The sequence below is a fragment of the Miniopterus schreibersii genome (genome assembly GCF_964146895.1).
Source record: "Miniopterus schreibersii genome assembly, chromosome: 21".
In the NCBI taxonomy this organism is placed as follows: domain Eukaryota; kingdom Metazoa; phylum Chordata; class Mammalia; order Chiroptera; family Miniopteridae; genus Miniopterus; species Miniopterus schreibersii.
This window is the reverse complement of record NC_138123.1, coordinates 15119823-15146406: the sequence shown is the minus strand read 5'-3', so window position 1 is coordinate 15146406 and position 26584 is coordinate 15119823. Positions and strand designations below refer to the sequence as shown.

At 43.1% G+C, this 26584-nt stretch overlaps 1 protein-coding gene and 2 pseudogenes across 13 annotated transcripts in view; 1 reads left to right on the top strand and 2 right to left on the bottom strand.

Moving 5' to 3' along the window:
- TBCE (tubulin folding cofactor E) overlaps positions 1-26584 on the bottom strand; it is a 70867-nt gene that overhangs the window by 26205 nt on the left and 18078 nt on the right. For 7 of the 11 annotated variants that reach the window (XM_081123903.1, XM_081123902.1, XM_081123908.1 and 4 more), the window contains one exon: positions 8993-9077. The exons of 2 other annotated variants lie outside the window; for them this stretch is intronic. In XM_081123903.1, the coding sequence (XP_080980029.1) occupies positions 8993-9077 (85 nt within the window). Of the gene's footprint in view, positions 1-8992; positions 9139-26584 lie in introns of all 11 variants that reach the window. 2 more of the 11 variants (XM_081123898.1, XM_081123901.1) reach the window with 1 other exon arrangement.
- On the bottom strand, positions 13613-14080 carry LOC308550327 (small ribosomal subunit protein eS25 pseudogene; annotated as a pseudogene). The gene has a single exon. The product of its transcript is annotated as a small ribosomal subunit protein eS25 pseudogene (transcript).
- On the top strand, positions 18200-18607 carry LOC308550296 (profilin-1 pseudogene; annotated as a pseudogene). Its single transcript has one exon. The product of its transcript is annotated as a profilin-1 pseudogene (transcript).

The following is a 26584-nucleotide window of genomic DNA, read 5'->3' as shown; positions in this document are numbered from 1 at the left end:
AATTCATAATGCCCAGTTAAATTTGAATTTCAGATACAGGAAATCATTTTTTAGTATCAGTACGTCCCATGCATGTCCCATGCTTACACTTAAAAACGACTGTTTATCTGAAACCCAAATTTCTCACGGTGCATTTTGTATGTTTATCTGCTGAATCTGGCAACACTACTCAAATGTAAAGGGTCACCAGCAAACTAAAACTCTCATAGGAAGCATTTTTCTTGCTGGGGCTTTAGATGCTGGGTGCTGGGGGAGGCTAAGTCTGTGAGGATTTCTCACAAATGTTGTTAATCTTGATGCCATTTGTTACAGGCATGTTCAGGGCCTTTCAGCAAGCTTGCAAACACACCGCTCAGCATGAGAGCAGCATTCACTTTCATTCAATGCACATTGCTGTGATAGCTAAAGGACTGACCTGATGAACTCACTTCCCAACAGAAAAACAGCCCAGTAGATAAGCATCTTTTCATAAATTGCTTCTGAGTGACACAATTTTTATTTTGTATGAACCAGGGGAGGCTTCCAAAATGAAATATCTCACAGATGACATGATAGCATATAGAGGGAACCCTAAAGAGTCCACCATAAAACTATTAAAACTGATAAATTCAGTAAAGTAGCAGAATACAAGATTAATATTCAGAAAAAGGTTGCATTTCTATAAGCTAATAACAAACTATCAAAAAGATGAATTAAGAAAACAATTCCCTTTACTACTGCATCAAAAAGAGTAAGTCCTAGCAGGTTTGGCTCAGTGGTTGGAGCGTTGGCCAGTGGACTGAAGGGTCGCGGGTTTGATTCCGGTCAAGGGCACCTGTCAGTTGCAGGCTCAGCCCTGGCTCTGGTCAGGGCACATGTGGAGGCAAACAATCGATGTGTCTCTCTCACATCGACGTTTCTGTTTCCCTCCCCCAACCTCCCGCTCTCTCTAAAAATTCAATGGAAAAAAACACCCTCAGGTGAGGATTAAAAACCAAAGAATAAAATATGTAGGAATAAATTTAGCCAAGGAGGTAAAAGACCTGTACTAGAAAAATTTTAAGACACTGAAGAAAGAAACTGAGGATACAAATAAATGGAAACATATACCATGTTCACAGATAGAATGAACATCATTAAAATGTCCTTACTACCCAAAGCAATATACATATTCAATTCAATCCCTATCAAAATGCCAATGCATTTCACATAACTAGAACAAATCATCCTAAAATGTGCATGGAACACAAAAGACCCCACTAGCCACGACGATCATGAGAAAGAAGAACAAAGTTAGAGGTATCACACTACCCAATCTCAAACTACACTACAGAGCCATAGTAACCAGAACAGCATGGTACTGGCATAAAAACAGACACACAGATCAGTGGAACAGAAGAGAGAGCCCAAAAATAAACCCATGCCTGTATGGACAATTAATATTTGAGAAAGGAGACAAGAATAACAGTTGGATAAAGGCAGACTCTTCAATAAATGGTGTTAGAAAAACGGGATAGATACATGCAAACAAAGAAACTAGACGACCTTCTTACACCATATACACGAATAAACTCAAAATGGATTAAAGGCTTGTGTTAGACCCAAAACCATAAAAATCCTAGAAGAAAACATAGGCAGTAAAATCTTGGACATTTTTCATAGCAAGGTAAACAAAAGAAAAAATAAACAAATGAACTACATCAAACTAAAAAGTTTTTGCACAGCAAAGGAAACTATCAACAAAATGAAAAGAAAACCTTCTGAATGGAAGAAGATATTCACCAATGATACAACTGATAAGGAGTTAATATCCAAAATTTATAAAGGACTCATACAACTCAACACCAAAACAAACAATCCAAAGAGGACATATAGATGGCCAATAGACATATGAAAAGATGCTCAACATCAGTAATCATCAGAGAGACGCAAATTAAAGCCATAATGAGATATCACCTCACACCTTTCAGAAGGACTATCATCGATATATCAACAAACAAGTGTTGGCGAGGGTGTAGAGAAAAGGGACCCCTCGTGCACTGTTGATGGGAATGCAAATTGTTGCAGCCACTGTGGAAAATGGTATGGAGTTACCTCAAAAAATTAAAAATGGAACTGCCTCATGATCCAGCAAATGATTCCACTTCTGGGTATACATCCGAAGAAATTCAAAACATTAATTTGAAAAGATATACGCACCCCTATGTTCATTGCAGCATTATATATATACAATAGCCGAGATACAGGAGCAACCCAAGTGCTCATCAATAGGTGACTGGATAAAGAAGATATACAATGGGATATTACGCAGCCATAAAAAAGAATGAACTCTTACCATTTCTGACAACATGGAACTAGTGGGTATTATGCTAGGTGAAATAAGTCAGACAAAGAAAAACAAATATATGATTTCACTTATATGTAGAATCTAAAGAACAAAATAAACAAGCAAACAAAACAGATACAGACTCATAGATACAGAGAACAAACTGAATGTTACCAGAGGTGAAGAGGATTGAGAGGTGGGTGAAAAAGGTAAAGGGATTAAGAAGTATAAATCAGTAGTCATAAAATAGTCACAGGGATGTAAGTACAGCACAGGGAATACAGTCAATAATACTATAATAACTACATATGGTGCCAGGTGGGTACCAGAATTATCGGGGGAATCACTTTGTAAAGTATATGATTGTTTAACCACTATGCTGCACACCTGAAACAAAAATACTGAATGTCAGCTGTAATTGAAAAATGTTTAAAAAAATCATACATACACACACATGAAAATGAAACTGCCCCCCCCCACCTTCCACAGAGATGTCCCCTGCCTGTATACTGTTTAGTGATTTTTAAAAATTTCTTCTAATACTTTACACCATACCAGGAAAATATTTTATAATGCTCATTCAAGAACCTCAGCACACTTCACAACAATCTATGACACACATAGGTAGGGACATCAAGGGGTTTCCTTTTTTTTTTTTTTTTTTTTTATCTTTATTGTGTAAAGTATTACAGGTGTCCCATTTTTCCCCCCAATTGACCCCCTCCACCTCGCTCCCACCCCTTCCCCAGGCCTTCACCCCGTTATTGACTGTGTCCATGGGCTTTGCTTATATGCATATAACTTCTTTGGTTAATCTCTTCCCATCCTCCATCCTCCTTCCCTCTTTCCTCTGAAATATGATCATCTGTTGCATGTGTCAATGTCTCTGGATCTATTTAGTTCGTCAGATTCTTTTGTTCATTAGCTTCTTCTTAAAGAAGACCCTTCAACAATTCCTGTAGTGCTCGTATGGTGGTGATGAACTCCTTTAGCTTTTCCTTGTCTGAGAAGCTCTTTATCTGACCTTTTTTTTTTTTTTTTAAATATATCTTTATTGATTTCAGAGAGAGGAAGTAAGAGGGAGAGAGAGAGAAACATCACTGATGAGAGAGTCATTGATTGGCTGCCTCCTGCACGCCCCCGACTGGGATTCGAGCCTGCAACCCAGGCATGTGCCCTGACCAGGAATCGAACCGTGATCTCCTGGATCCTAGGCCGATGCTCAACTGCTGAGCCACGCCTGGCCGAGCTGACCTTCAATTCTAAATGATAGCTTTTCTGGGTAATATTGGTTGTAGTTCCATGTTCTTCATCACTTTGAATATTTCTTGCCACTCTCTTCTGGTCTGCAAAGTTTCTGTTGAGAAATCAGCTGACAGTCGTATGGGTGCTCCCTTGTAGGTAACTACTTTTCTTTTGCTGCTTTTAAGATTCTCTCTTAGTCTTTAACCTTTGGCATTTTACTTATTTTTATTTTTTTATTTTTTAAAAAATATATCTTCATTGATTTCAGAGAGAGGAAAGGAGAGGGACAGAGAGAGAGACAGAAACATGAATGACGAGAGAGTCACTGATCGGCTGCCTCCTGCACGCCCACGCCCCTGACCGGGGATCAAGCCTGCAACCCAGACATGTGCCCTGATCGGGAATCAAACCCCAATCGCCTGGGTCCTAGGTTGACGCTCAACCATTTAGCCACGCCCAGCCGGGCAACCTTTGACATTTTAATTATGATGTGTCTTGCTGTGGACCTCTTTGGGTTCCTCTTGTTTGGGACCCTCTGTGCTTCCTGGACTTGTCTCTTTCTTTCCCCAGGTAGGGGAAGTTTTCTGTCATTATTTTTTCAAATAGGTTTTCAATTTCTTGCTCTCTTTCTTCCCCTTCTGGCATCCCAATAATACAAATGTTGGGCCTCTTGAAGTTGTCCCAGAGGCTCCTTATACTATCTTCATATTTCTGGGTTCTTTTTTCTTTTTGCTCTTCTGGTTGGGTGTTCTTTGTTTCTTCATGTTCCAAATTGCTGATTTGATTCTCAGCGTCCTCTACTTTACTGTTGATCCCCTGTAAATTATTCATTTCAGTTCATGTAGTCTTCATTTCAAACTGGTACTTTATTATGTTATCGATTTTCTCAGTTATCTCCGTAATAGTATCCTTAAACATTCTTATAAACAAAATTCTGAACCCTGTATCTGTTAGCTTGCTTGGATCTATTTCATTTAGTTCCTCTTCTAGAGATTTCTTCTGTTCTTTCCTTTGTGACATGTTTCTTTGCCTCCACATTTTGGCTGCTTCCAGGTGTTTGTTTCTATACACTGGCTAGAGTTGCTATGTCTCCTGGAATTTGTAGAGTAGATTTGTGTAGTAGGTGTCCTGTAGGGTCCAGTGGTTCAGCCTCCCCAGTCACCTGAGCTGGGCCCTCTAGGTGCTCCCCTGTGTGGGCTGTGTGCACTGTCCCATTGTAGTTGAGCCTGTTGTAGTTGGCGTCACTGGGAGGAATTGACCCCAAGACCAATCAGCTGTGAGGACCAACTGCAACTACAGCCAAAGAGGTGCTGTGCTGGAGACACCCCTATGGAGCAGGATTTACTTCAGTGGAGCTTTGGTGTTCACCATTGCGCCCCTTGAGTGTGTCATTTATGGATGTGGTAGGGTTGTAATCCAGTGTGGTTGAGTCTGAGCACCAGGTGCACTGTCTCTGGGGCCTCCGGGAGGTGCAAAGGCAGCCTCTGCCAGTGCCTTGCCCAGGGCCACCCAGCATGAGCTACACAGCAAACTGTAGTTAGCTGCTACTTGTGCTGGGCTTGGAGGTGCCCAGGAGAGGCCAAGCTATGAGCCAATGTAGGCTGCCGCTAGTGCCAGGCCTGGGGCCACTTATCAAGCCGTATAGGGCACGTTGCTGCACATATGAGAGATTTTAGGAAAGTCCTAAGCATAAGGCTAGAAAGGCCACTTGCACAGAAAAGTCCCTGGAAATGGCCTGGATGAGCCTGCAGGTGGGGAGGGGCGGGGCCTCCGGGAATCACAGGGCGGGGCCAACGGTGTGAGTCAGGTGCTGGCGATTCAGATATGGTGCCTGTGTGCGGGGTTGACTCGCCAAAGGAGCCATGGCCTCTGCCGGCTCTTCTGCCTGGGACAAAGCCGCCCTTCCACCTCTCACCCCAATTTCAGGCAGGTTAGTGCCTCCCCAAGTGTCCCAGGTTCCCTTCAAGCTGCTGCCCGGCACTGGGCTCAGAGGGAGCGCGACCGAGTGAGTCCATGCGTGGGCCCTTTAAGAGGAAAGACTGGGGCTCCCGCAGCCTCCGGGACCCTCAGGGACAGTCCCCGCTGGCTTCACAGCCTGAAGTTGTGGACTCTTCTCTTCCCGGCCCTGGAGCCCTGGGCTGGGGTCCTGCTGTGGGCTGGGACCCCTCGATCCTCTGGGAAACCTCTACAGCAGAGATTCCCTCCCCGGTTTAACCTGCGGCACCGGGGGTGGGCCCGAGTCTCCATCTCCGCAATTCAGCCCCAATCCGCCCGCCCCAGTGCTGGGGATACAGTCTTGAATGGTGTGTCCCCTCTGATGCCAAGTATTCAAGTTAGGTTCTGCTCACTAGTCGTGAAGACAATATGATTTTAAGATTTCTTGCTCACCAGAAAAGAGAAATCATAGAATTGCTTATAAAGAGAACATTTTATTTACTTATTTATTTATATTTATTTATTTCAAATTATAAGAGAAAGTTTATTTAGAAAGTTACAGAGGTAGAAGAAGTGGGGCATCTGTGCTGCGTAGGCTCAGGAAACAAGTGACAGAGCAGGAGGATGACCCTGGAAGCTTAGCAGGGAAGAAGGCAAAGGTAACAACGGGCCTGGGGGAGGAGGGAGGAGGGGGGAGGGGAAAGGCTCGGGTCTGCTCCCGAGAGGGAGACGTGCCAAAAGAGAACATTTTAAGTAAAAGCTGAGTGGACACATGGGGTTCTGTTTAAACTATACTCCTTACTTTAGGTTGAAATTTAAACAACTGGAAATCACTCTGCTGTTGAGGGACCAGGTAGAGAGAACTTCATGGGTAACCCCCTTAACTAAGCCTCCCACTCCCACAAGAGGAGGGATGGGGAACAGAGCCCCTGGGAGAGACGTGGTGGCTGGTTTGCAGTCATGAGTTTTGGGTAAACCTGGAAACTACTCTTAGGTGATAGTATCACAAATATTGCTTATGGGTAATGACAGCTCAGGAGATTGCCATACTTACCTCAGATTATATAAGGGAAAAGATCAGACTGAAACTAAAGTGACATGAAATGATCAAAACCCACGTTCAGAGGGGCCTGATGAAGCAACTAGTCAAAAGAAAAATCTACCCTATTTTGAGAAACCTACAATGAGGAGTCCACAGCCAGGATTTTAGCTCAGCTCTAGTTTCCCATGTTATACTCAGAGCCCATTACTGCACTCAGTCATCGGTGGGAGATATTAACAATACCTGTCATAGCCACGCAGGTATTTAGAATGAGGAACAAATGCGATTAGACATGGAAACACTAAGCTGACTGTAAAAATATTTATTCCCTGGGTTAAAGCCCATCCTATATTCTTCTCAAGGTCATTGTTAAAGCAGAGGCTGGACCCTTGTAAATGTTATCCTATTCTTAACTGGAGTCTCATGAAAGCAACGTGAGCTGCACTAGCCAGGGAAACATCCTGGTAAGAATGCAGGCCATGAGCCGGACCCTAAAAACAACACTGTCTATTCTAAAGTCTTTTCCTAGAGAGGAGGACCCAGCCCTGCACAAAAAAGTGTCATCCTACCAGCCTGGGACGCTGGGGAGACTCAGAAGCTGAGCTCACCAAACACCCCGCTCAGTATACCGTAATATCTGTAAGGTATAAAGCAAACTAACTACATTGTTATACATCTAACACACCCCACCATTTGATATTAACATACCCCTCTGAAGATCTGACAACTTTTGACTCAAACTTTCTTATTTAAAATGGGTGCACCACCATTTTGCCATTTGCTGGCTGCACAAAAATGTATGCTCTGACAACTTTCATTGCTTTGGCTTCATGAAAATAGCATCTAAACATAAAGAAAATGTTTACTGTGGTAAAATACTTATCTTGTTATGACTTTCCAAGTAAAATTTGAAATATAAAAAGACTTCTTAAAAGGAAAGTGTACGTGACGTATTAGTGAGAGACCCGACAGTGTAATAAAAAATGCACGCTCACGGTGCAAATCTGCTTTGTCTGATTTCGAGTCTAAGGCAGAGGTAGCATCTTTACTAGTTGAAGTCAGGTTCTAATCAATGGAACGTGTGCATTAACCACCACGAAGGACAAGGCAGTGCCTTCTGTCTAGACCCGTGATCTCTCCCATGTCACACCGACGCACCCTTTTATGCTGCCCCCAAATACTCTGAAACAGAATCCGCAGGTAACATTATCTACCCCTACAGGACTTCAAAGTCAACAAAGTACCCATTATAATGAACAAAGTAATTTATAATAAGATATGCATTTCAATATGTAAATGCTCAGGCATGACTATACAGGAAGACAGAACAAAGGATATGCTTTCTCCAAGGGGAGGAATTCAAACCCGAGTTGATCCCTGACCTGAGCTTCCTACCAGCCTTCCAGGCAAATCCTACATCAGCCAGGACTGAACCAAATCTCGAGTCTTCTACTCAGAGAAAGTAAGGCTGAAAACAGGGTATCCAGAGACCATGACTCCTGGGTGACCTGGGCAAGCTTTTGGAAGCAGGAAGTAGGCTGGGGCAGGCTCCCCAGGAAAAGGCCCTTCCCTGAAGGGTAGGGAAGGGATCAACAAGCCAGGCTAGGAACTTTCTGCTTCCACACCTCCCTCTCCCAGGAACTCAGGACGGATCCCGAGCTGGCCCACAGGAACAAGCTGATTCTTTTCTACCCCAACGCTAAAATTACAGAATGGTAGGCTAGGAAACATTTGCTATTATCTAATTTTGACCTTCAGTTTAGAGGTTAGCAAATTTAGTCTTGTCCAGGGTCATAAAGATTGTTAAAGCAGAGTGAGGGGTCTCTTGATTTCCAAGCCAGGATCGTGTTCACCACACCACATTTTTTTTAAAAAAAAAAAAGCTTAATATTGAGAAATCCTTTTGAGTAACTGAAACCCAAGGAAAACAAAGAGCAGCAAGGATGTAAGAGAGAAACTGCCTGAAAGTCCCCGCCCCCTTGTCAGCTTCCACGCAGCCTCTCTGAAGCCAGGCAGCGGCAGGCACCGGTGGGCACGCCATACTCAGTGTGCCCTTCTTTCCCAGGGAGAGAAAGCGGGTCGGCGAACAGCGCCAGCAGGCTGCTGGGGTGTTACGTGTGTTGTTTGATCCCTGTGCCTCACCGGGTCCCCAGGCTAGTTCTCTTTTCTATTATTCACTTAATGGATTGTAAAATGTTAACGAATCAAGGGGAAATGTTTACATTCATCCAGTTTCTAAAAAGCTGAAAAAACAGAAACAACAAAGAAAGCAACCCCACTTGTAAAGTTAAGAATCAGTTTTTAAAACATGGGAAGAAACTCTACAAATAGAACTGTCTGTGTAGAATACACCAAATTCTACATTACAGAGCGAACCCGAGAGCCAACCACTTCTTCCCTAGCCCCTTTATTCAGCTATTAAGTGTTTTCGTAAGTAACCATGCGGATTCACAATGAGAAGTTACCTGCACTGAAAATACACAGTCCCTTCACGGCTGCCGTCGTGCTTGCCTCTCTCCGGGTTGTCCCATTCCACTCCTAACCAGAGTCCTGGCAGAGCGAGAAAAACCGAATGAGCAGTAAGTGGTGGCAGAGGTAATGCTCCATTTTTCTGCAAGCAAATACAGTGTGCAGTGGAAACCGTTATCACAGAGCGCTGGGGAGAAAGAAATGCCTTTGGAAAGTACAAGTTCACTTTAGACTCGGGACTTCAATCAGCAAACACAAAAATCACAAGTGCAGAAAACAACAATGGCTAGAATATACTGAGCACCTACTAAACGCCAGAACTTTCTGTTGGATTGCCTCGTGTCATCCTCAAGACAGACAGCTCATCTTTGTAAAGGAGGTACCGTCCCTTCCACCACCTCCTGAACAAACATGACTCACTGCTCAATTTCAGTTTGTTTTCAATATTAATTTGTATTAGTTTCAAGTGTACAGCACAGTGGTTAGACAATAATATGCTTTACAAAGTGTTTCCCTGATATTTCCAGTACCCACCTGGCGCCATACATAGTTATTACACTATTATTAACTGGATTCCCCATGCTGTACTTTACATCCCCAGGACTATTTTCTAACTACCCATTTGTATTTCTCAATCCCTTCACCTCTTCCACCCAGTCCCCCAACCCCACCATACACATTTTTTGAGTCCTAGTCTAGTAATCTGCTTTACATAAAATAAAATTCTATAAGAAAATAGTATTTAATATAGGTAAAATAACTTACTGAAAGTCACACAGCTTCAAATCAGGTCATTCTGACTCCAGAAGCCAAAATTTACCCTTTATTCTGCGCTATCACTGACATCTTATATTTGCTACCACCTTAGTTTTCAGAGCGTTTTCTCTACCTTCTCTCCTCCCTTCCACCTATTTATTAAGTGCCCACTGTGCTAGGTGCAAAAATAAGATGGAGGGTTTCACTTCTGGATCTACCCTTCTGCTGAGAACTAGAAAAGCTAAATAAACTACTTTTTAAAATCACTTTACACCAATTAGAACAGCTAATGTCAAAAAACAAACTCAGAAAACTACAAGTGCTGGCAAAGATGTGGAGAAACTGGAACTCCTGTGCACTGCAGGTGGGAATGTAAAATGATGAAGCCACTATGAAAACAGTACGGCGTTTCCTCAAAAGGCTACAGAGAATGACCAGATAATCTAGCAATTCCACCTCTGGGTATATATCCAACAGAATAGCCAGCAGGGCTTCAAGCAGAGACAGGTATACCTAATTTTACTACACTTCACTTTATCGAGCTTCACAGATATTGAGTCTTTTACAAATTGAAGGTTTGAAGCAACCCTACGCAGAGTGAACTGAAAACTTTCTGGAAAGGATCCACCATTCTAGATGCCTTTACGAATATTTGTGATTCATAGGAAGAGATCAAAATGTCAACATTCACAGGAGTCTGGAAGAAGGTGATTCCAACCCTCATGTCTGACTTTGAGGGGTTCAACACTTCAGTGGAAGAAGTAACTGCAGATGTGGTGGGAACAGCAAGAGAACTAGAATTAGAAGTGGAGCCTGAAGATGGAATAGAATTGATGCAATCTCATGATAAAGCTTTAATGGGTAAGATGCTGCTTCTTGTGGGTGAGCAAGGAAGGAGAGTGGTTTCTTGAGATGGACTCTATTCCTGGTGAAGATGCTGTGAAGATTGTTGAAATGACAACAAAGGATTCAGAATAATACATAAGCGTAGCTGATAAAGCAGCAGCTGAGTTTGAAAGGACCGACTTCACTTTTGAAAGAAATCCTATTGTGGGTAAATGCTATCCAGCAGCATCGAATGCTGATGGGGCAAAATTCACTGTTGTTTGTCTTATTTTAAGAAACTGTCACAGTCACCCCAACCTTCAGCAACTACCACCCTGATCAGTCAACAGCCATAAACTTTGAGCCAAGACCCTCACTAGCAAAAAGATACGTGATGAAAGCTCAGATGATAGTCAGCATTTTTAGCAATAAAGTATCTTCTAGTTACGTTCATTGGCTCTTTTAGACATAATGCTATTGCAAACTTAATAGACTACAGTACACTGTAAACATAACTTTTATATGCAGTGGGAATCAAAAATTCATGTGACTCGCTTTAATGCAATATTCGCTTTATTGCAGTGGTCTAAAACTGAACCCCCAATATGACCAAAATATGCCTGTATCTGGGAAAAGAGGAAAACCCAAAGAGTGGACCTAAGCATACAGAGCAACTTTTTCTCCTCCAGGCACCTGCTGGTTCTGGTAGAAGAGGCTGAAAAACTGAAAAGCTAAACAGAGCTTTGGACAGAATTGAGGGGCTAAGAAATCAACACTGAAAATCACAATCTCCCAAGGAAGGTGGAGGTTCCTAGGGTTTTGTACCGGGGTTCCGAATGTGTTCATCCTAAAAGTAAGGAGGAACCAACTTTAAACAGACTAGCCCTTGTAAGGATTGAAGGCCAACTTCAAATCATCTCATTCCCAGACTTATTTAAAGCGACCTGGGAGCAATCAAAGACAAGCTATGATTTTTTTATGAGAAAAATCATAAAATAGCTCAGAGTACGGGAAAGGAAATAGATTGTCTTCAAAGAAAAACCACCAGACCAAGAGCTGACTTCTCCACCCAAACAGTAAAAGCTAGAATATCTACCAAATACTGAAAAAAAGTAACTGGTGATCTGGAACACTGTAACTGGGGAAATAACCCTTCAAAAGCAGCGAGGGCAGCCCAGCTGGGCAAGGCTCAGCAGTTGAGCATCAACCTAGGATCCAGGAGATCGCAGTTCAATTCCCAGTCAGGGCACAGGCCCGGGTGGTGGGCTCGAGCCCCAGTCGGGGGCGTGCAGGAGGCAGCCGATCAATGACTCTCTCATCACTGATGTTTCTTTCTCTCTTGCGCGCGCTCTCCTTCCTCTCTCTGAAATCAATAAAGATATATATATTTAAAAATAAATAAAATAAAATAAAATAAAAAAACAGCAAGGGCAAGCAAGCAGCCCTGAACAGCCAAGACAATCCTGAAAAAGAACAAAGTCAGAGAACTCACACGTCCCAATTTCAAAACTTACTACAAAGCTACTGTAATCAAAACAGTGTGATGCTGATGAAAAGGCAGACATATAGACCAAAGGAACATATATGAAAGCTCAGAAATAAACCCATACGTAGTCAATGATTTCAGACAAAAGTGCCAAGTCCACTCAATGGGAAAAGGACAGTCTCTTCAACAATGGTGCTGAGAAACTAGATATCCACATGCAAAAGAATGAATCTGGACCCCTACATCACATCATATATGAAAATTAACTCAACATAGGTCAACAACCTAAAAAAACACACAGCTAAAATCAAAAACTCTAAGAAAACTTAGAGGCAAATCTTCATGACTGTAGACAGGGCAATGGATTCTTAGATCGGAAACCAAAAGCACAAGCAACAAAAGAAAAATCTGATAAACTGGACTTTGTAAAAATTAAACAGTTTTGTACATAAAAGGGCAATATCAAGAATGTGAAAAGACAACACAGAATGAAAGAAAATACTTGCAAATCACCAATTTAATATGTAGAGTACTTAACAAACTCCTAACACTCAACAACAAAGACAATCCAACTGAAAAATAAACAAAGGACCAGAACAGACATTTCTCCAAAAGAGATATACAAATGTCCAGTAAGCACAGGAAAAGGTGCTCAACATCTTTAATCATTAGGGAAATGCAAATCGAAACCACAACGAGGCAGCACTTCATAACAGGATGGCTATAATTAAAAAAATGAAGAGTAACCAGTGTTGGCAAGGTTGTGAAGAACCTGGAACCCTCACCCATCACTGGTGGGAATGGAAAATGGTGTTGCCACTGTGGAAAACAGTTTCAGTGGTTCCTCAAAACACTAAACATAGCATAACCATATGACCAAGCAAGTCTACTTGCAGATGTATAAACAAAAGCATTAAAGCAGGGATTCCAAAAGGTATTTGTGTGCCCGTGTTCACTGTGGCACTGTTCACAAGTCCAAGGTGGATACAACACAGATGTCCATCAACAAGTGAAAAAGCAAAGCGTGGCATACAGTCTGCCAGTGGCTCGGGGTAGAGCACTGGCCTGCGGACTGAAGGGTGTCGGGTTCAATTCCGGCCAAGGGCACGTACCTCAGTCGCAGGCTTGATCCCTGGCCCCAGTGGTCAGAGCCTGTGCGGGAGGCAACCATTTGATGTCTCTCTCACATCAGTGTCTCTCTCTCTCTCTCCCTTCCACTCTCTCTGAAAGGCAATGGGGAAAAAAATATCCTCAGGTGAGGATTAAAAAAAAAAAAAAAAGAGGTGGGAGGATAAGCAGCATCCTTGCAGCAAGCAAAGGAAGATACAGCCCAGCCGGGCGTGGCTCAGCGGTTCAGCGTCGACCTAGGATCCAGGAGATCGCGGTTCGATTCCTGGTCAGGACACATGCCTGGGTTGTGGGCTTCATCCCCAGTCGGGGGTGTGCAGGAGGCAGCCGATCAATGACTATCTCATCATTGATGTTCCCCTCTCTCTCTCCCTCTCCCTCCTCTCTCTGAAATCAATAAAGATATATATATATATTTTTTTGATTTAATAAAGTTTTATTTTTCAAAATGTACAGCTGGTGGGACCTTTTATTCATGCATCTTCTCCAACAGCTGGGGCATCCCCACCTTTGGTGTTTCTGGTGTAAATTACTTGAGCTCTGTGCTTTGAACTAGTTTAATAAGACCTTTACTAAGGAGCTCCTGAAGGGCTGCCCTGGCCAAGGAGCCGCGGATCTTCCGTCTCTCAGAGACAACAGCTGGGGTTATAAGCTTATAGTTGGGAACTTCCTTACAGAGTTTGTCATATGTTGCTTTGTCAAACAAGACTAGGTTACTGAGCTTGTCCCGAACTTTGCCTTCGGACCACTTCTTTTTGGCCTTGTCCCCGGATTTGTTCACTGGGTCTTTGTCTTTCTTGGCCAACTTTCCAGCATCTTTCTTCTTTTTGTAGTCCTTGGGCGGCATGGCGAGACTCGGAGCGCAGGGCAACCCTGCTGCCTCAACAAGATGTCGGACAAAGAGCAGATACATTTTTAAAAAAAAATAAAAAAGGAAAGGAAGATGCATTCCTTAACCAGCAGAAACAGCTCCATTCCTCAGAAGAAAAACCTGTCTGTCCTGTCCCTGAGTTAAAAGGAGTCTGTCACAGCAGTGCCTGTATAAGGCATAGACTGAGATAATGAAGGACACATCACACTTGGTAACAGTTATGACATATTCACTGGTGTTTCACAAGGCACTATTTCTTTTTTGTCTTTTTTAATCCTCCTCTGAGGACAATTTTTTCATTGATTCCAGAGAGAGAAGAAGGGAGAGGGGAAGAGAGAAACATTGCTATGAGAGGGAAACACCAATTGGATGCCTCATGCACGAGCCGTGGCCCAGGATCGAACCCACAACCTGGGTATGTGCCCTGAGCAGGAACTGAACCCACGACCCTTAGGTGCATCGGACAACGCTGTCAACACTGAGCCACACCAGCCAGGGTGCCAGTGGCTATTTCTTAACTCAAGCCTCAGCCGAGCTAGGACAGAAAGCCTAGTTGCATAAAGGCGGTTAAACACAAGGCTCTGAAGGCTTTATTTCGTTTTCTGGCAACCTCATTTTCAAAGGTACACTGGTGCAGCGCACAGAATAAAAATGGAGCCATTCTCACAAGGGGGTGTCAGAATCACCTAGAGCATGTTAAAATAGAGAGTCCTAGACTGTAATTCCAACCTACAGAATTAGAATCTCTGGGTGTAGAACATAAGAATTTATGCTTTAAACAAGTACTCAGGTACGCTGTATTAGATTCTGCTTCCCAAAGAGATGCTACCTCAGCTAGGCTTCTAATTAAGTCAAAGACAGCAATTCTGACTGAAGTCACCAAAAAATATACTGGAGACAGGTATTCTATACTGCTAACCCTAGATACAAGGCACATGGTTTTTAAGGATAATGGTTTATTCTGACCAGTAAAAGACACACTATCTGGCCTCAAGAGCCATAAATTATAGATTTTTAAATTTATGACATCGATTTTCTGGCAGATGACAATGAAGTACCATCCTCTAACAAAAATCAATATATTATGGGGGATTAGCCGGTCATGGTGGCAGCTTGGGTAAATGCGGTACTCAACCACATCAAAATTACAACTAGAGAACCACCAATAGAACCGCCTGAAAAAATAGCTGAACAGAAGTCCTACAACTAAGGATAATAAAGAAGCCACATCGAGATGGGTAGGAGGGGTGGAAATGCAGAACAGCTGGTCCTAAAACCATGTGTGTCAGATAAAAGTCAGGCGCTATATCTCCGATCTGGAGGTTCCCCTTGAGGAGCCAAGGATCCCAAGCCCACACTAGGCTCCCAGCCCAGGGTTCCTGTGCCAGAAAGAGAAGTCCCTATAAATTCTGGCTGTGAAAACCAGCAGGGATTGTGGGTGAGTGAGACAGAGGTGGCTGGAGTCCCAGGCATTTCTCTTAAAGGGCCCACACATGGACTTACTCAGACTCACTTGCTCTGAGCTCCAGCGCTGGGGCAGCAGCAACATAGGAGAAAGAACTGAGTTGTCTGGCATTGGGGCAGGAGTTGGAGGGACAGCTCTGTCCCTAGAGAGAAGTTCTGGCAGAGGCCATTGTTCATTTGCTGACCCCTCACCCTACCTACAGAGCCAGCATGTGGGCGCCATATCTGAGTCTCCATCAACCTAGCTGACACTGTACCTGCTAATTCCCTGAGACCCTACCCGACCCAATTTGGAGACCACCCTGTAGCTTTTCCACACAAATGACCTGTCTTGGCTCATGCTGCAGACTTTCCTAAAATCTCTCAAACAAGCAGCATCTGGCCTCAGTGTGCTGAGTAGCTCTTGCGAACTGGCCCCAGGCCCAGCACTAGTGGCAGCCAAACTTGGTTCACAGTTTGGCCTCTCCTGGGCACCTCCAAGCCCAGCACAAGTAGCAGCCATTGGCAGATCACTTTATAGCTCATGCTGGGTGTCCTCAGGCAGAGCACAGGTGGCTGCTGACCTTGGCCTGTACCTCCCAGGAGGCCTGAGAGCTACAGCACCCAGTGGACAGCTTCAGACCATGTCAAAGCACCACCACCCAACCACCTCCACAAGTAACACACTCAAGTGGCAGACTCAGCAGGCACCAGAGCCCTGCTGAAGTAAGTTCTGCTCCATGGGGTGGGCCCCTGCACAACTCATCCACCACAGCTGTTGCAGCCAATCCCAGAAGCCAATCAGCCTGGGGGTAAGTACCTCCAAATGAGGTGCCAACAGCAATCAAGGCTCAACTACAACAGGAGGGTGCACACAGCACACCCAGGGCACACCTGGAGTGTCCAACTCAGGTGATTGGGGAAGCTGCAGCACTGGGCCCTACAGGACAACCTACTACATACGGCTACTCTACCAAGTCCAAGAGACATAACAGCTCTACCTAATACATAGAAACAAACACAGGGAGGCAACCAAATTGAGGAGACAAAGAAATGTGTCCTCAGTGAAAGAACAAAACAAAACTCCACAAAAAACTAGACAAAAAGAAGACAAGCAATCTACCTGAGTTCAAAACACTGCTTATCAGGATGCTCAATAAACTTAGGGGAAGAGTAGATGAACTCAGTGAGAACTTCAACAAAGAGACAGGAAACAAAAAAGCAGCCAGAAATGAATACACTAATTGAAATGAAGAACACATTACAGGGAACCAACAGTGGATTAGGTGAAGCAGAGGATCAAATCAGAGATTTGGAAGGTAGGAAAGAAGAAAACACCCAATCACAACAGCAAAAAGAAAAAAGAATCCAAAAACATGAGGATAGTTTAAGGAGCCTCTGAGACAACATCAAGCATACCAACATTCACATCATTGGGGTACCAAAAGGAGAAGAGTGAGAGCATGGAATTGAAAACCTATGTGAAAAAATGATGGTGGAAAACTTCCCCAACCTGGTGAAGGAAACAGACATACAAATCCAGGAAACACAGAGTCCCAAACTAGGTGAACCTTTAACCAGAACCAAGGTTTGACTGCCTGCCGCCATGAAAGCCAAACTTGCTATGGAAGCCAAACTCGTGAGACAGGTGCTGGGGGAAAACTAAAGAGTGCCGGTTAATCAAGTGCCGGTCTTCTGAGAAGATGGGGGACTCTTGTCCAAAGCCCATCTCCCCTCTCAGTGCAGGCAGAGGTTTTTATAAGAGGAGAGGGAAAGCAGAACAGATAGATCAAGAGGAGGGTGTTGAAAAGTTCTCTATGTGCAGCCAGCACAGCCCATTCTGATAAGGATCTCGAAACTGGTCAAGTGATGGTGTGGTGTATGTCATACTGGTGTTCATCACCCTGGCTCTACGTCATCTTGGTTTTAAAGTTGAATGTCAGCAAATCTCCTGGAACTGGGATGACTGAAGGTCAGAGTCTGCATCTTCCCACAGCCAGGCATAGCAGGTAACCAGTGCCAAGAGAGAGCAAAGGGAGTCCCTGAGTAAAATCATGTGGTAGCTGCTAGGGACTCCCAAGTTCTTTCACAGGTCAGTCAGTCAGCCACAGGCAACCTGGGAACCTCTTCCAAAGTCCAGGGACCTTCAGGAGGTGGGGAGCTGGGGGAGGGCTCCTGCTTGATCCTGCCTGGCTAGCCAAAACTGGAACTGGAACCAAGGTTCAGCTGCCTGCCACCACAAAAGCCAAACTCATGAGACAGTTGCTGGAGAAAAAAGGAGAGACTTATTCAAGTGCTGGTCCACACCAAGACACATCATAATTAAAATGCCAAAGGTTAAAGACAAAGAGAATCTTAAAAACAGCAAGAGAAAAGCAGTTAGTTATATATAAAGGAGCTCCCATAAGACTGTCAGCTGATTTCTCAACAGAAACTTTAAAGGCCAGAAAGGACTGGCAAGAAATATTCACAGTGAGAAAAAGCAAGGGCCTACAACCAATATTACTGTACCCAGCAAGGCTATCATTTAGAATCAAAGGACCAGAGACAGCTAGCAGAGCCATGGTCCAGATGGCAGCATATGCCTAGCTCTCTGCCTCTCCCTGTCAGCCAGCCCTAGACAGCCCAAGCCCAGCCCAAGGCCCCAGCAGCAGTGCAGAGGGCAGCCCTAGTAGCAGCACCATGGCTGGGTGAACTGCCTACATTGACAGCCTCATGGCAGACAGAGCCTGTCAGGAGGGAGCCAATGAGGGCTATAAGGATTTGCCCTTTGTCTGGGCCACCATCTCTGGGAAAACCTTACTCAAGATCACACCAGCTAAGTTTGGTGGCCTGGTTGGCAAAGACCAGTCAAGTTTCTTCATGAATGGGCTGACACTTGGGGGACAGAAATGTTGTGACCCATGACTCACTGCTGCAAGATGGGGAATTTACCATGTATCTTCATACCAAGAGCATCGGGGGCACCCCAATCTTCAACATCACTGTCACCATAACTGCAAGACAACAGTTCTGCTAATGGGCAAATAAGGTGTCTACGGCGATATGATCAACAAGAAATGTCATGAAATGATCTCCCATCTTCAGTGTTACCAGTACTAGTCTCACCTTTCCCTTCCCCCCACTACTCCCCACTTCTTTTACACCCCTTTCCTTCCCATACGCACACATACACCATTTTTACTTTGGGGGCCATCACCCTACACCCCTTATTGCTGCCCAAACCACATGAGCTAGGGGCCATGGCTGGATGGAAAACATGTCTTTCTACCCATACCCCTTCCGCGTGTGACTGGAAAAAACTTTTTTTCCTGAAAAAAAAAATGCTTAAAAAAAAAAAGAACCAAAGAACAAGAGTTCATCACCACCAAACAAGTATTATAAGAAATGTTAAAGGGCCTTCCTTAGGAAGAACAACAATGATGATGACAAAAATATGAATAACAAAATGGCAATAAATACATATCAACAATTTAAATACAAATGGATTAAATGCTCCAATCAAAAGACATATGAAGGCTGAATGGATAAAAAACAATACCCCTACATATCCTTTCTACAAGAGACTTCAGATTGAAAGACACACACTGATTTAAAGGGATGGAAAAAAATATTTCATAAAAATGGACACAAACAAAAAACTTATACCAGAAAAAACAGACTTTAAAACAAAGGCTATATAACAAGAAACAAAGAAGAACCCAACAATTTCACTTCTAGGTATTTATCCAAAGAAACGAGAGACACTAAATCGAAAAAACAGATACATCCATGTTCACTGCAGCATTGTTTACAATAGCCAAGACACGGAAGTAACCTAAGTGTCCATCAATAGATGAACGAATAAAGAAGTGGTGCATATATACACAATAGAATATAACTCAGCCATAAAAAATAATGAAATCTTTGCCATCTGCAACATGGATGGACCTAAAGGGTATTGTGCTGAATGAAATAAGTCATAGGAGGACAAATGCCATATGATTTCACTTCTACGTGGAATCTAAAAAACAAAATAAATTAACAAGCAGAACAGAAACAGACTCAACTACGGAAAACAGTTTGATGGCTGCAAGATGGGAGGGGGTTGAGGGATGGGTGAAAAAGATGGAGAGATTAAAAAGTACAAATTTGTAGTTACAGAATAGTCACGGGGATATAAAGTACAGCCTAGACGATATAGTCAATAATATTGTAATAACTATGTATGGTGTCAGATGTGTACTAGATTTACTGGGATGATCACTTAGTAAGTTACATAATGTCTGGTTGCTGGGTTGTACACCTGAAACAATAATATTGTAATTAAAAATTTAAAAATTTAAAGTTTAAAAAAAGAAAGAAAAAGTTCAGGAGATGGATGGTGGTGATGGTTGCACAACATTTTAAATGTACTTAATACCACAAAGCTGTACACTTAAAGATGGTTAAAATGGCCCGGCTGGCGTGGCTTAGTGGTTTAGTGTTGACCCATGAACCTGAAGATCAAGATTTGATTCCCAGTCAGGGCACATGCCCTGGTGTGGGCTCAGTCCCCAGCAGGGGGCGTGCAGGAGGCAGCCGATCAATGACTTTCATCATTGATGTTTCTCTCTCTCTCCTTCTCCCTTCATCTAAAATCAATAAAAACATATTTATTTTAATTTTAAAAAGATGATGGTTAAAATGGTAAAATTTATATTATGTATAATTTACCACAAAGAAATGAAAAGATGTTTTAAAAAGTAACTCTATAATGTGATATATATAAAATACTATGTCATTATATAAAGCCATCCTATATATGTCATCTTATAATATGTCAATTTGTTATATTATACCATGTTGTTACAATTAATTCTTCTGTAAAGACAAAGGATAGGGTTAATAAAGTTCCACGGGTTGTTTAAAAAAAAAAAAATCAAAATATTATGATGATTTTCCAAAAGATAGAAATTAAGTGTCCTAAGGAATACTTTTTGAAAATTCACAACAGCAGCAAAAACAATAATCTCTAACATTAAAAAATATCTTACTTCCGCACGGCTGGTGTGGCTCAGTGGTTGAGCATCATAATGTGCACCAAGGGGTCGCCAATTTGATTCCCAGTCACAGCACATGCCCAGGCTATGGGCTTGATCCCCAGTAGGGGGCATGCAGGAGGCAGCCAACTGATGATTTTTTTTTTTTATGACTTCTTCAATGATTTTATTTTTTTAATTTTTTAATTTGTCTTTATTATTGAAAGTATTACAGCTCTTCCCCCTTTTTTCCCCACGGATCCCCTCCACCCCGCATCCACCCCCCCCCAGGCATTCACCACTCTATTGCCTGTGTCCATGGGTTATGCACATATGCATATAAGTTTTTTGAATAATCTCTCCTCACCTACTCCCCCACCCCCACCTTCCCACTGAGATTCATCAGTCTGCTCCATGCTTCTATGTCTCTCGATCTATTTTGTTTCTCAGTCTGTTTTGTTTATTAGATTCCACATAAGAATGAAATCATGCAAAACTGAATCAGGAAGAATCAGAAAACCTGAATAGACCAATAACAACTGATGAAGTCAAAGCAGTAATAAAAAAAACTCCCAACAAACAAAAGCCCTGGTCTGGACAGCTTCACAGAGGAACCTTCTAATTCTTGATGTTGTCTTCCTTTCTGAGGGAGGCCTGCAGTGCTATGAACTTCCCTTAGGACTTGCTTTCACTGTGTCCCATAGATTTTGGGTTGTGTGTTCATTTTCATTTGTTGCCAGGAAGTTTTTGATTTCTTTCTTGATCTTATTGGTAACCCATTCATTGTCTAATAACATGTTATTTAGCCTCCATGTGTTTGAATGTTTTTGAGTTTTTACTGTAGTTGATTCTAATTTCATGCTATGGTGATCTGAGATGCTTGATATGATTTCAATCTTCTTTATGTGGAGATTTGCTACAAGATCATCTATGTTGGCTCATTCTCAATGTATTATTTCAAAACAGGCTATGAAAGAACATTAAAAACTTTGGAATAACAGCAGCAATAAAACACTAACAAAGTACAATCAATAAATGTTATTTTAAAAAACACCTTGGCCTATATAACTGATCATAAATAATTTCCAAAAGCCTACAGTAGGTAAATAAACACTACAAAAGTCTTAAGGTGTTAAACAACTTTTCCTCTTTGGTTGAAAATTAAAAAAAGACTTTCAAACAATAAAAATTAGATACAGATTTTTTTATATAGGATACCAAGAAACTCATATTTAAAATTCATCAGGAAAAAAGCTAGTGTAGAATTGTGATGGCATGAACAGCAGATTGAAAGACCTATAATTTTGAAGAACCATATGATTATTCATTTTAAAAAAACGGAACCACTCCACCTTGGAGTGGACTAATCTTCAAGGATTATCACTCAAGAGGTTAATTAGAACAAAGTTTTTCTTTCTTTTTTTTTTTTTTTTTTAATATATCTTTATTGATTTCAGAGAGAGGAAAGGGGAGGGAGAGAGAGAGACAGAAACATCAGTGATGAGAGAGTCACTGATCGAGCCCACAACCCGGGCATGTGCCCTGACCGGGAATCGAACCCCGATCGCCTGGATCCTAGGTCGACGCTCAACCGCTGAGCCATGCCCGGCCGGGCTAGAACAAAGTTTTTCAATAATCTGATTTATTTATTGGTTTAAAATCTCTATTCACCAAAATGACAATATGAATCAAATTTAAGTGTAAAATGTATACTATTTAATAAGAAAATGTACTTATTTTTTAGAGATGCATGGTGATTTAGGGATGAAATGCCATAATGTATATAATTTAATTTAAAATCCTTAAGCAAAAAATAAATGAAGCAAATATGGCAAAATGTGAACTGTTAAGTTGAAAACAAATAGATACGGGTGTCCCTTATACCATTCTATTTTTCTGTTTGAGACTTTTTATAATATGTAGAAAAAATACACATGTTCTTAAATCTATTCTACTTCTAAGAATTAATCCTGCAAATATAGCTCTGTCCACTAAAAAGGGCCTAAAAACAATGACCAACCCAGTAGCAATGAGCACATCTAGAGCTCAGATTGTGGCCTCCAAATGTTATTTGCTACTAAAATATTTTAAAAATAGTAAGTAAATAGACTCTTAGAGAAAAGGCTGACTGTGATGTAAGGCAAACAATGTCTAACATGACTCTTGCACATTTGATAGCTTTTGTATCATATCAGGAAGGAAACAGTCAAAAACCATCAGGTGACATCAAATATACTCAGGAGCCAATGTGGAGGAATCCCTACTGGCCAAAGATGGGACAGGCTGAACGTCAATGATGATAAGAGCAATGGACCAAAACTTATCAAATATGTTTAAACCCATGACTTATAAACATTTTTAAAAGTTCATTGGTCTTCTAGGGACTCGACTCATGATGATGGAGATCAATCAATAAAAGGAAAGAATCAGACATTTGCCTTTCAATCACCCAGCTGTTTTCGGAACCAAGTAATACAGGGAAGATTTTCACAATATACGCTACTTGTCTCATCCCAGAAGAATGATTAAAAAAAAAAAAGAAAACCGTTAGAATTTCGTCACTTCACAACCCAAAATGAAATAATGGATGTACGCAACATTCATCAATAGCTGCTAACACCCCCAAACAGATACAACCGGACATTACGCGCTCCCCGGCTGAGATGCCCACCGCCTGCGTGACGGACCACATGCAACCACAGGACAGAAAAGCGTAAGGACACCCGGGGATGCGATCAGAAAAATCCAGGACATGGGAAATCTGACAGACAGACAACACAATTCTCCCAACAACACCACAACTGCAAGGAAGACAAAAAGTAATGCAGAGAATCAACGCAGGAAATCTCATTCCCCGGCGACAGGAGGAAGAAAACGCAGGTAAAATGGGAGTAGAAACGATGAACGGCACCAGAGGAAAACCACGCGCGACTGGAGGGAGACGCCAGCGGCGCGCACCCACGGGCGCAGCGAGGAGCCAGACGACAGGGCGGCGGCCCGGGGTCCCGCGCCCCTTCCTCTCTCCGCGCCCGGTCCCCGCGTCCCCTGCTGGGTCGGGACGTCCGCGGGTCCCCCGGAGGCCGCGGCGGGACCCAGACGGGCGCCGCCCCCCGCCGCCCTCGGCGTCTCCCTGGGGTCCCGCCCGGCCCGGGAGGCGCGCGGTCCCGGCCTCTCGGGCTCCTTCCCAACGCTCGGGCCCCGGCCCCGGCACCTCCACAAGCGACGCTTTAGAGCCGGTCACGCAACTGCCCAGGTGAGCACTGGTTCCTGTGGCTGCTCTAAAACAAGCCACCTGACAGCTCTGAAGGTCAAGTCAGAGGAGGGTCTCGCTGGGCCGCGATGCAGGCGCCGCCGGGGGGGCCCGCTACAGGCTCGGAGGAAAACCCGCGTCCTTTCCCGCTTTAGAGGCGCACAGGTTCCAGGCCGGGCCCCGCCACCTTCACAGCCCGCAGTCACCTCCGCTCACCTCCCACTCGCGCAGTTCTTCCGCCTCCCGATTCTGCTAAGACCCCGGTGCTGCCATTGGGCCCACCTGCGTCACCTCCCTATCTTCCAGTCACTGATGAGCAACCTTAATCCACCTGCCACCCTAATTCTCTTCTGCCACAAGTAACCTAACACAGTGCCCCAGGGTCTGGAGACCCGGGGGTGGGGGGGTAGGGTGTCCTGCCCACCACAGCCCATCTTCATCTTTACTTCCATCTAAACACTTTTAAGACATAACATTTATTTAAATCCATGTATGATTCTAGCTCAGGAAGTTAAATTTCCAACCACAAGTTGCCAATTGCCAAACATTAGGACTGTTGTATTTCTTTGCTGTTGTCGTATTTCTTTTTAAAGTAATTTTTACATGTTTATTTACAACAGCTAACACTGTGCACCAGTAACTGGTCCAAGTGCTTTAAATACTGAAACTCATTTAGCTGTGGCAACAACACTACAGCAACATTCAGTGCAGTAACCCTGGAGTAATTACTAAATCTGTGTTCAATTTCTCTGCCTCTCTGTACCAATCCCATCAGGTGATCTCTACGAGAAACCCAACAGTATCAGCTGAGGTAAAGTCACGGAGAGAAAGCACGCCCCATATGAGATAGTAAGGAATAAGCGTAAGGCCGCTCCCTGTTTGCACAGTTGTAATTTTCAGGGGGGGGGATTGCCTCATGATACATATATGAAAAATGTGTCAAACTCACAGGCAACTTAATGAATTAAAATAGCAAGCACGACCTCATGTTCGCTAAACTACTATTAAGTTGCTTCCAACTGTATTACTGTACTTGCGCTGCACCCCTCCAGTCTGCCTTTAGGAGCTGGGCTTATTTCCTTCAGCTGCTGCGAATGCTGGTTTTAGTAGGTTAGCCTTCCACTGTGGCCCCTCTTTCAGAATTGTCTGCACTGGAAAAATCACCTTGCTCAAGGGCACACCCCCTTCCTAGGGCAACCTAATGACAGATCACCACAAAGGTGTAAATGCCCAGGCCTCATCTCAACTAAGAAAGACTGAAGGCTTCAGAGTGCCCCACAGGGTCAGATGCACCTTTGACCAGATCCCATCACAGCCCAACTTCTCCCTCCACCCAATCCTGCTCCCTTTCCTTCCATTAGGATTGATCCCAAGGGTACTCTTAATAAACTTTCTGAACACTAAACTTCCTGAATGTAAATCTCCATCTGAATCAGCTTCCCAGAGAACTGAGGTATTGGACATTTCCAAGTACTGGACATTGATCCAATACTTTCAGACAGCAATTTGGCAACATATATCAAGAACCTTAAAATATTCATATTTTTGAGACGCAATAGTGTGGAAAGGACATGAACGCTGAAGCACAGCTTTGCTATATGAAAGCTTTGAGACCTGAGTCTTGCTCTCATCTATTAAAAAAATGGGACTGCCCTGGCTGGCATGGCTCCAAGGTTAGACCATTGGCCTGTGCACCAAAGGGTCACAGGTTCAATTCCCAGTCAAGGGTTGCAGGTTCCATCCTGGCTCAGTCAGGGCATGTGCGGGAAGCAACCAACTGATGTGTCCTCTCACATTGATGTTTCTCTCTCCCTCTTTCTCCCTCTCCCTTTTATCCCTCCCTTTCACTCTCTCAAAATAAAAATCAATGGAAAAAATAACCTCTGAGGAGGATTAACAACAACAAAAGTGGGACTAACAGAGTCTGTATTTTAGAGATGTTACAACGTTCAAAGTAGAGAGCATAAGTGAAAGCACCTGGCACACAGTGATTGCTTAATTAGCAATTAAGGTTGCTAATCAGCTGACTTAAGGTTAAATGCTACTTTCTCTTTCACTTTATGAATAATCCCAGTCACACAAGGAAAAATGCCCTCTCCATATTAAGTATGTTTAAGTAGGAAAGGCTGAAGGCCATCCTAGTTTCAGAGTGCCCCACGGGGTCAGGTAAAAGACTTCCACAGTAACTTTAGGTCCATGAAGGCAGAGGCCCATCTAGTTCAGTGGTTCTCAAACCTTAGTGAGTATCAGAATCCCCCAAAGGGCTTCTTAAAACACAGATTGTTGGGCTCCCCCTCCAGAGTTTTTGGTTCAGTAGTCCTGGAGTGAGGCCTAAAAATTTGCATTTCTAACAAGTAACCAAGTGATGCTGATACTGGTCAGGGACCTTGCTTTGAGACCCTCTGACCTAAGTATGTCACTGAATCTCCCTGAACCGATTCAGAACAGTTCCTAATATATAGAAGATACAGCCAGTTCCTAATATATAGAAGATACTCAAATATTTACTGTTATTTACAAAAGTATAAAACTAGAAATTACAAGTAAAACCAGCAAAAGAATGAAAGGCAACCTACTCAATGGGAGAAAATATATGCAAATCATGTATTTGACAAGGAGTTAATACCCAAAATATATAAAGAACTCATACAAATCTACAGCAAAAACTCCCAAACAATCTAATTAAAAAATGGGCAGAGGGTCCAAACAGATATCTTTCCAAAGAAGAAATACAGATGGCCAAAAGGTACATGAACAGGTGCTCAACATCACTAATAATCAGGGAGATACAAATCCAAACCACAATGAGATTTCACCTCACACCTGTCA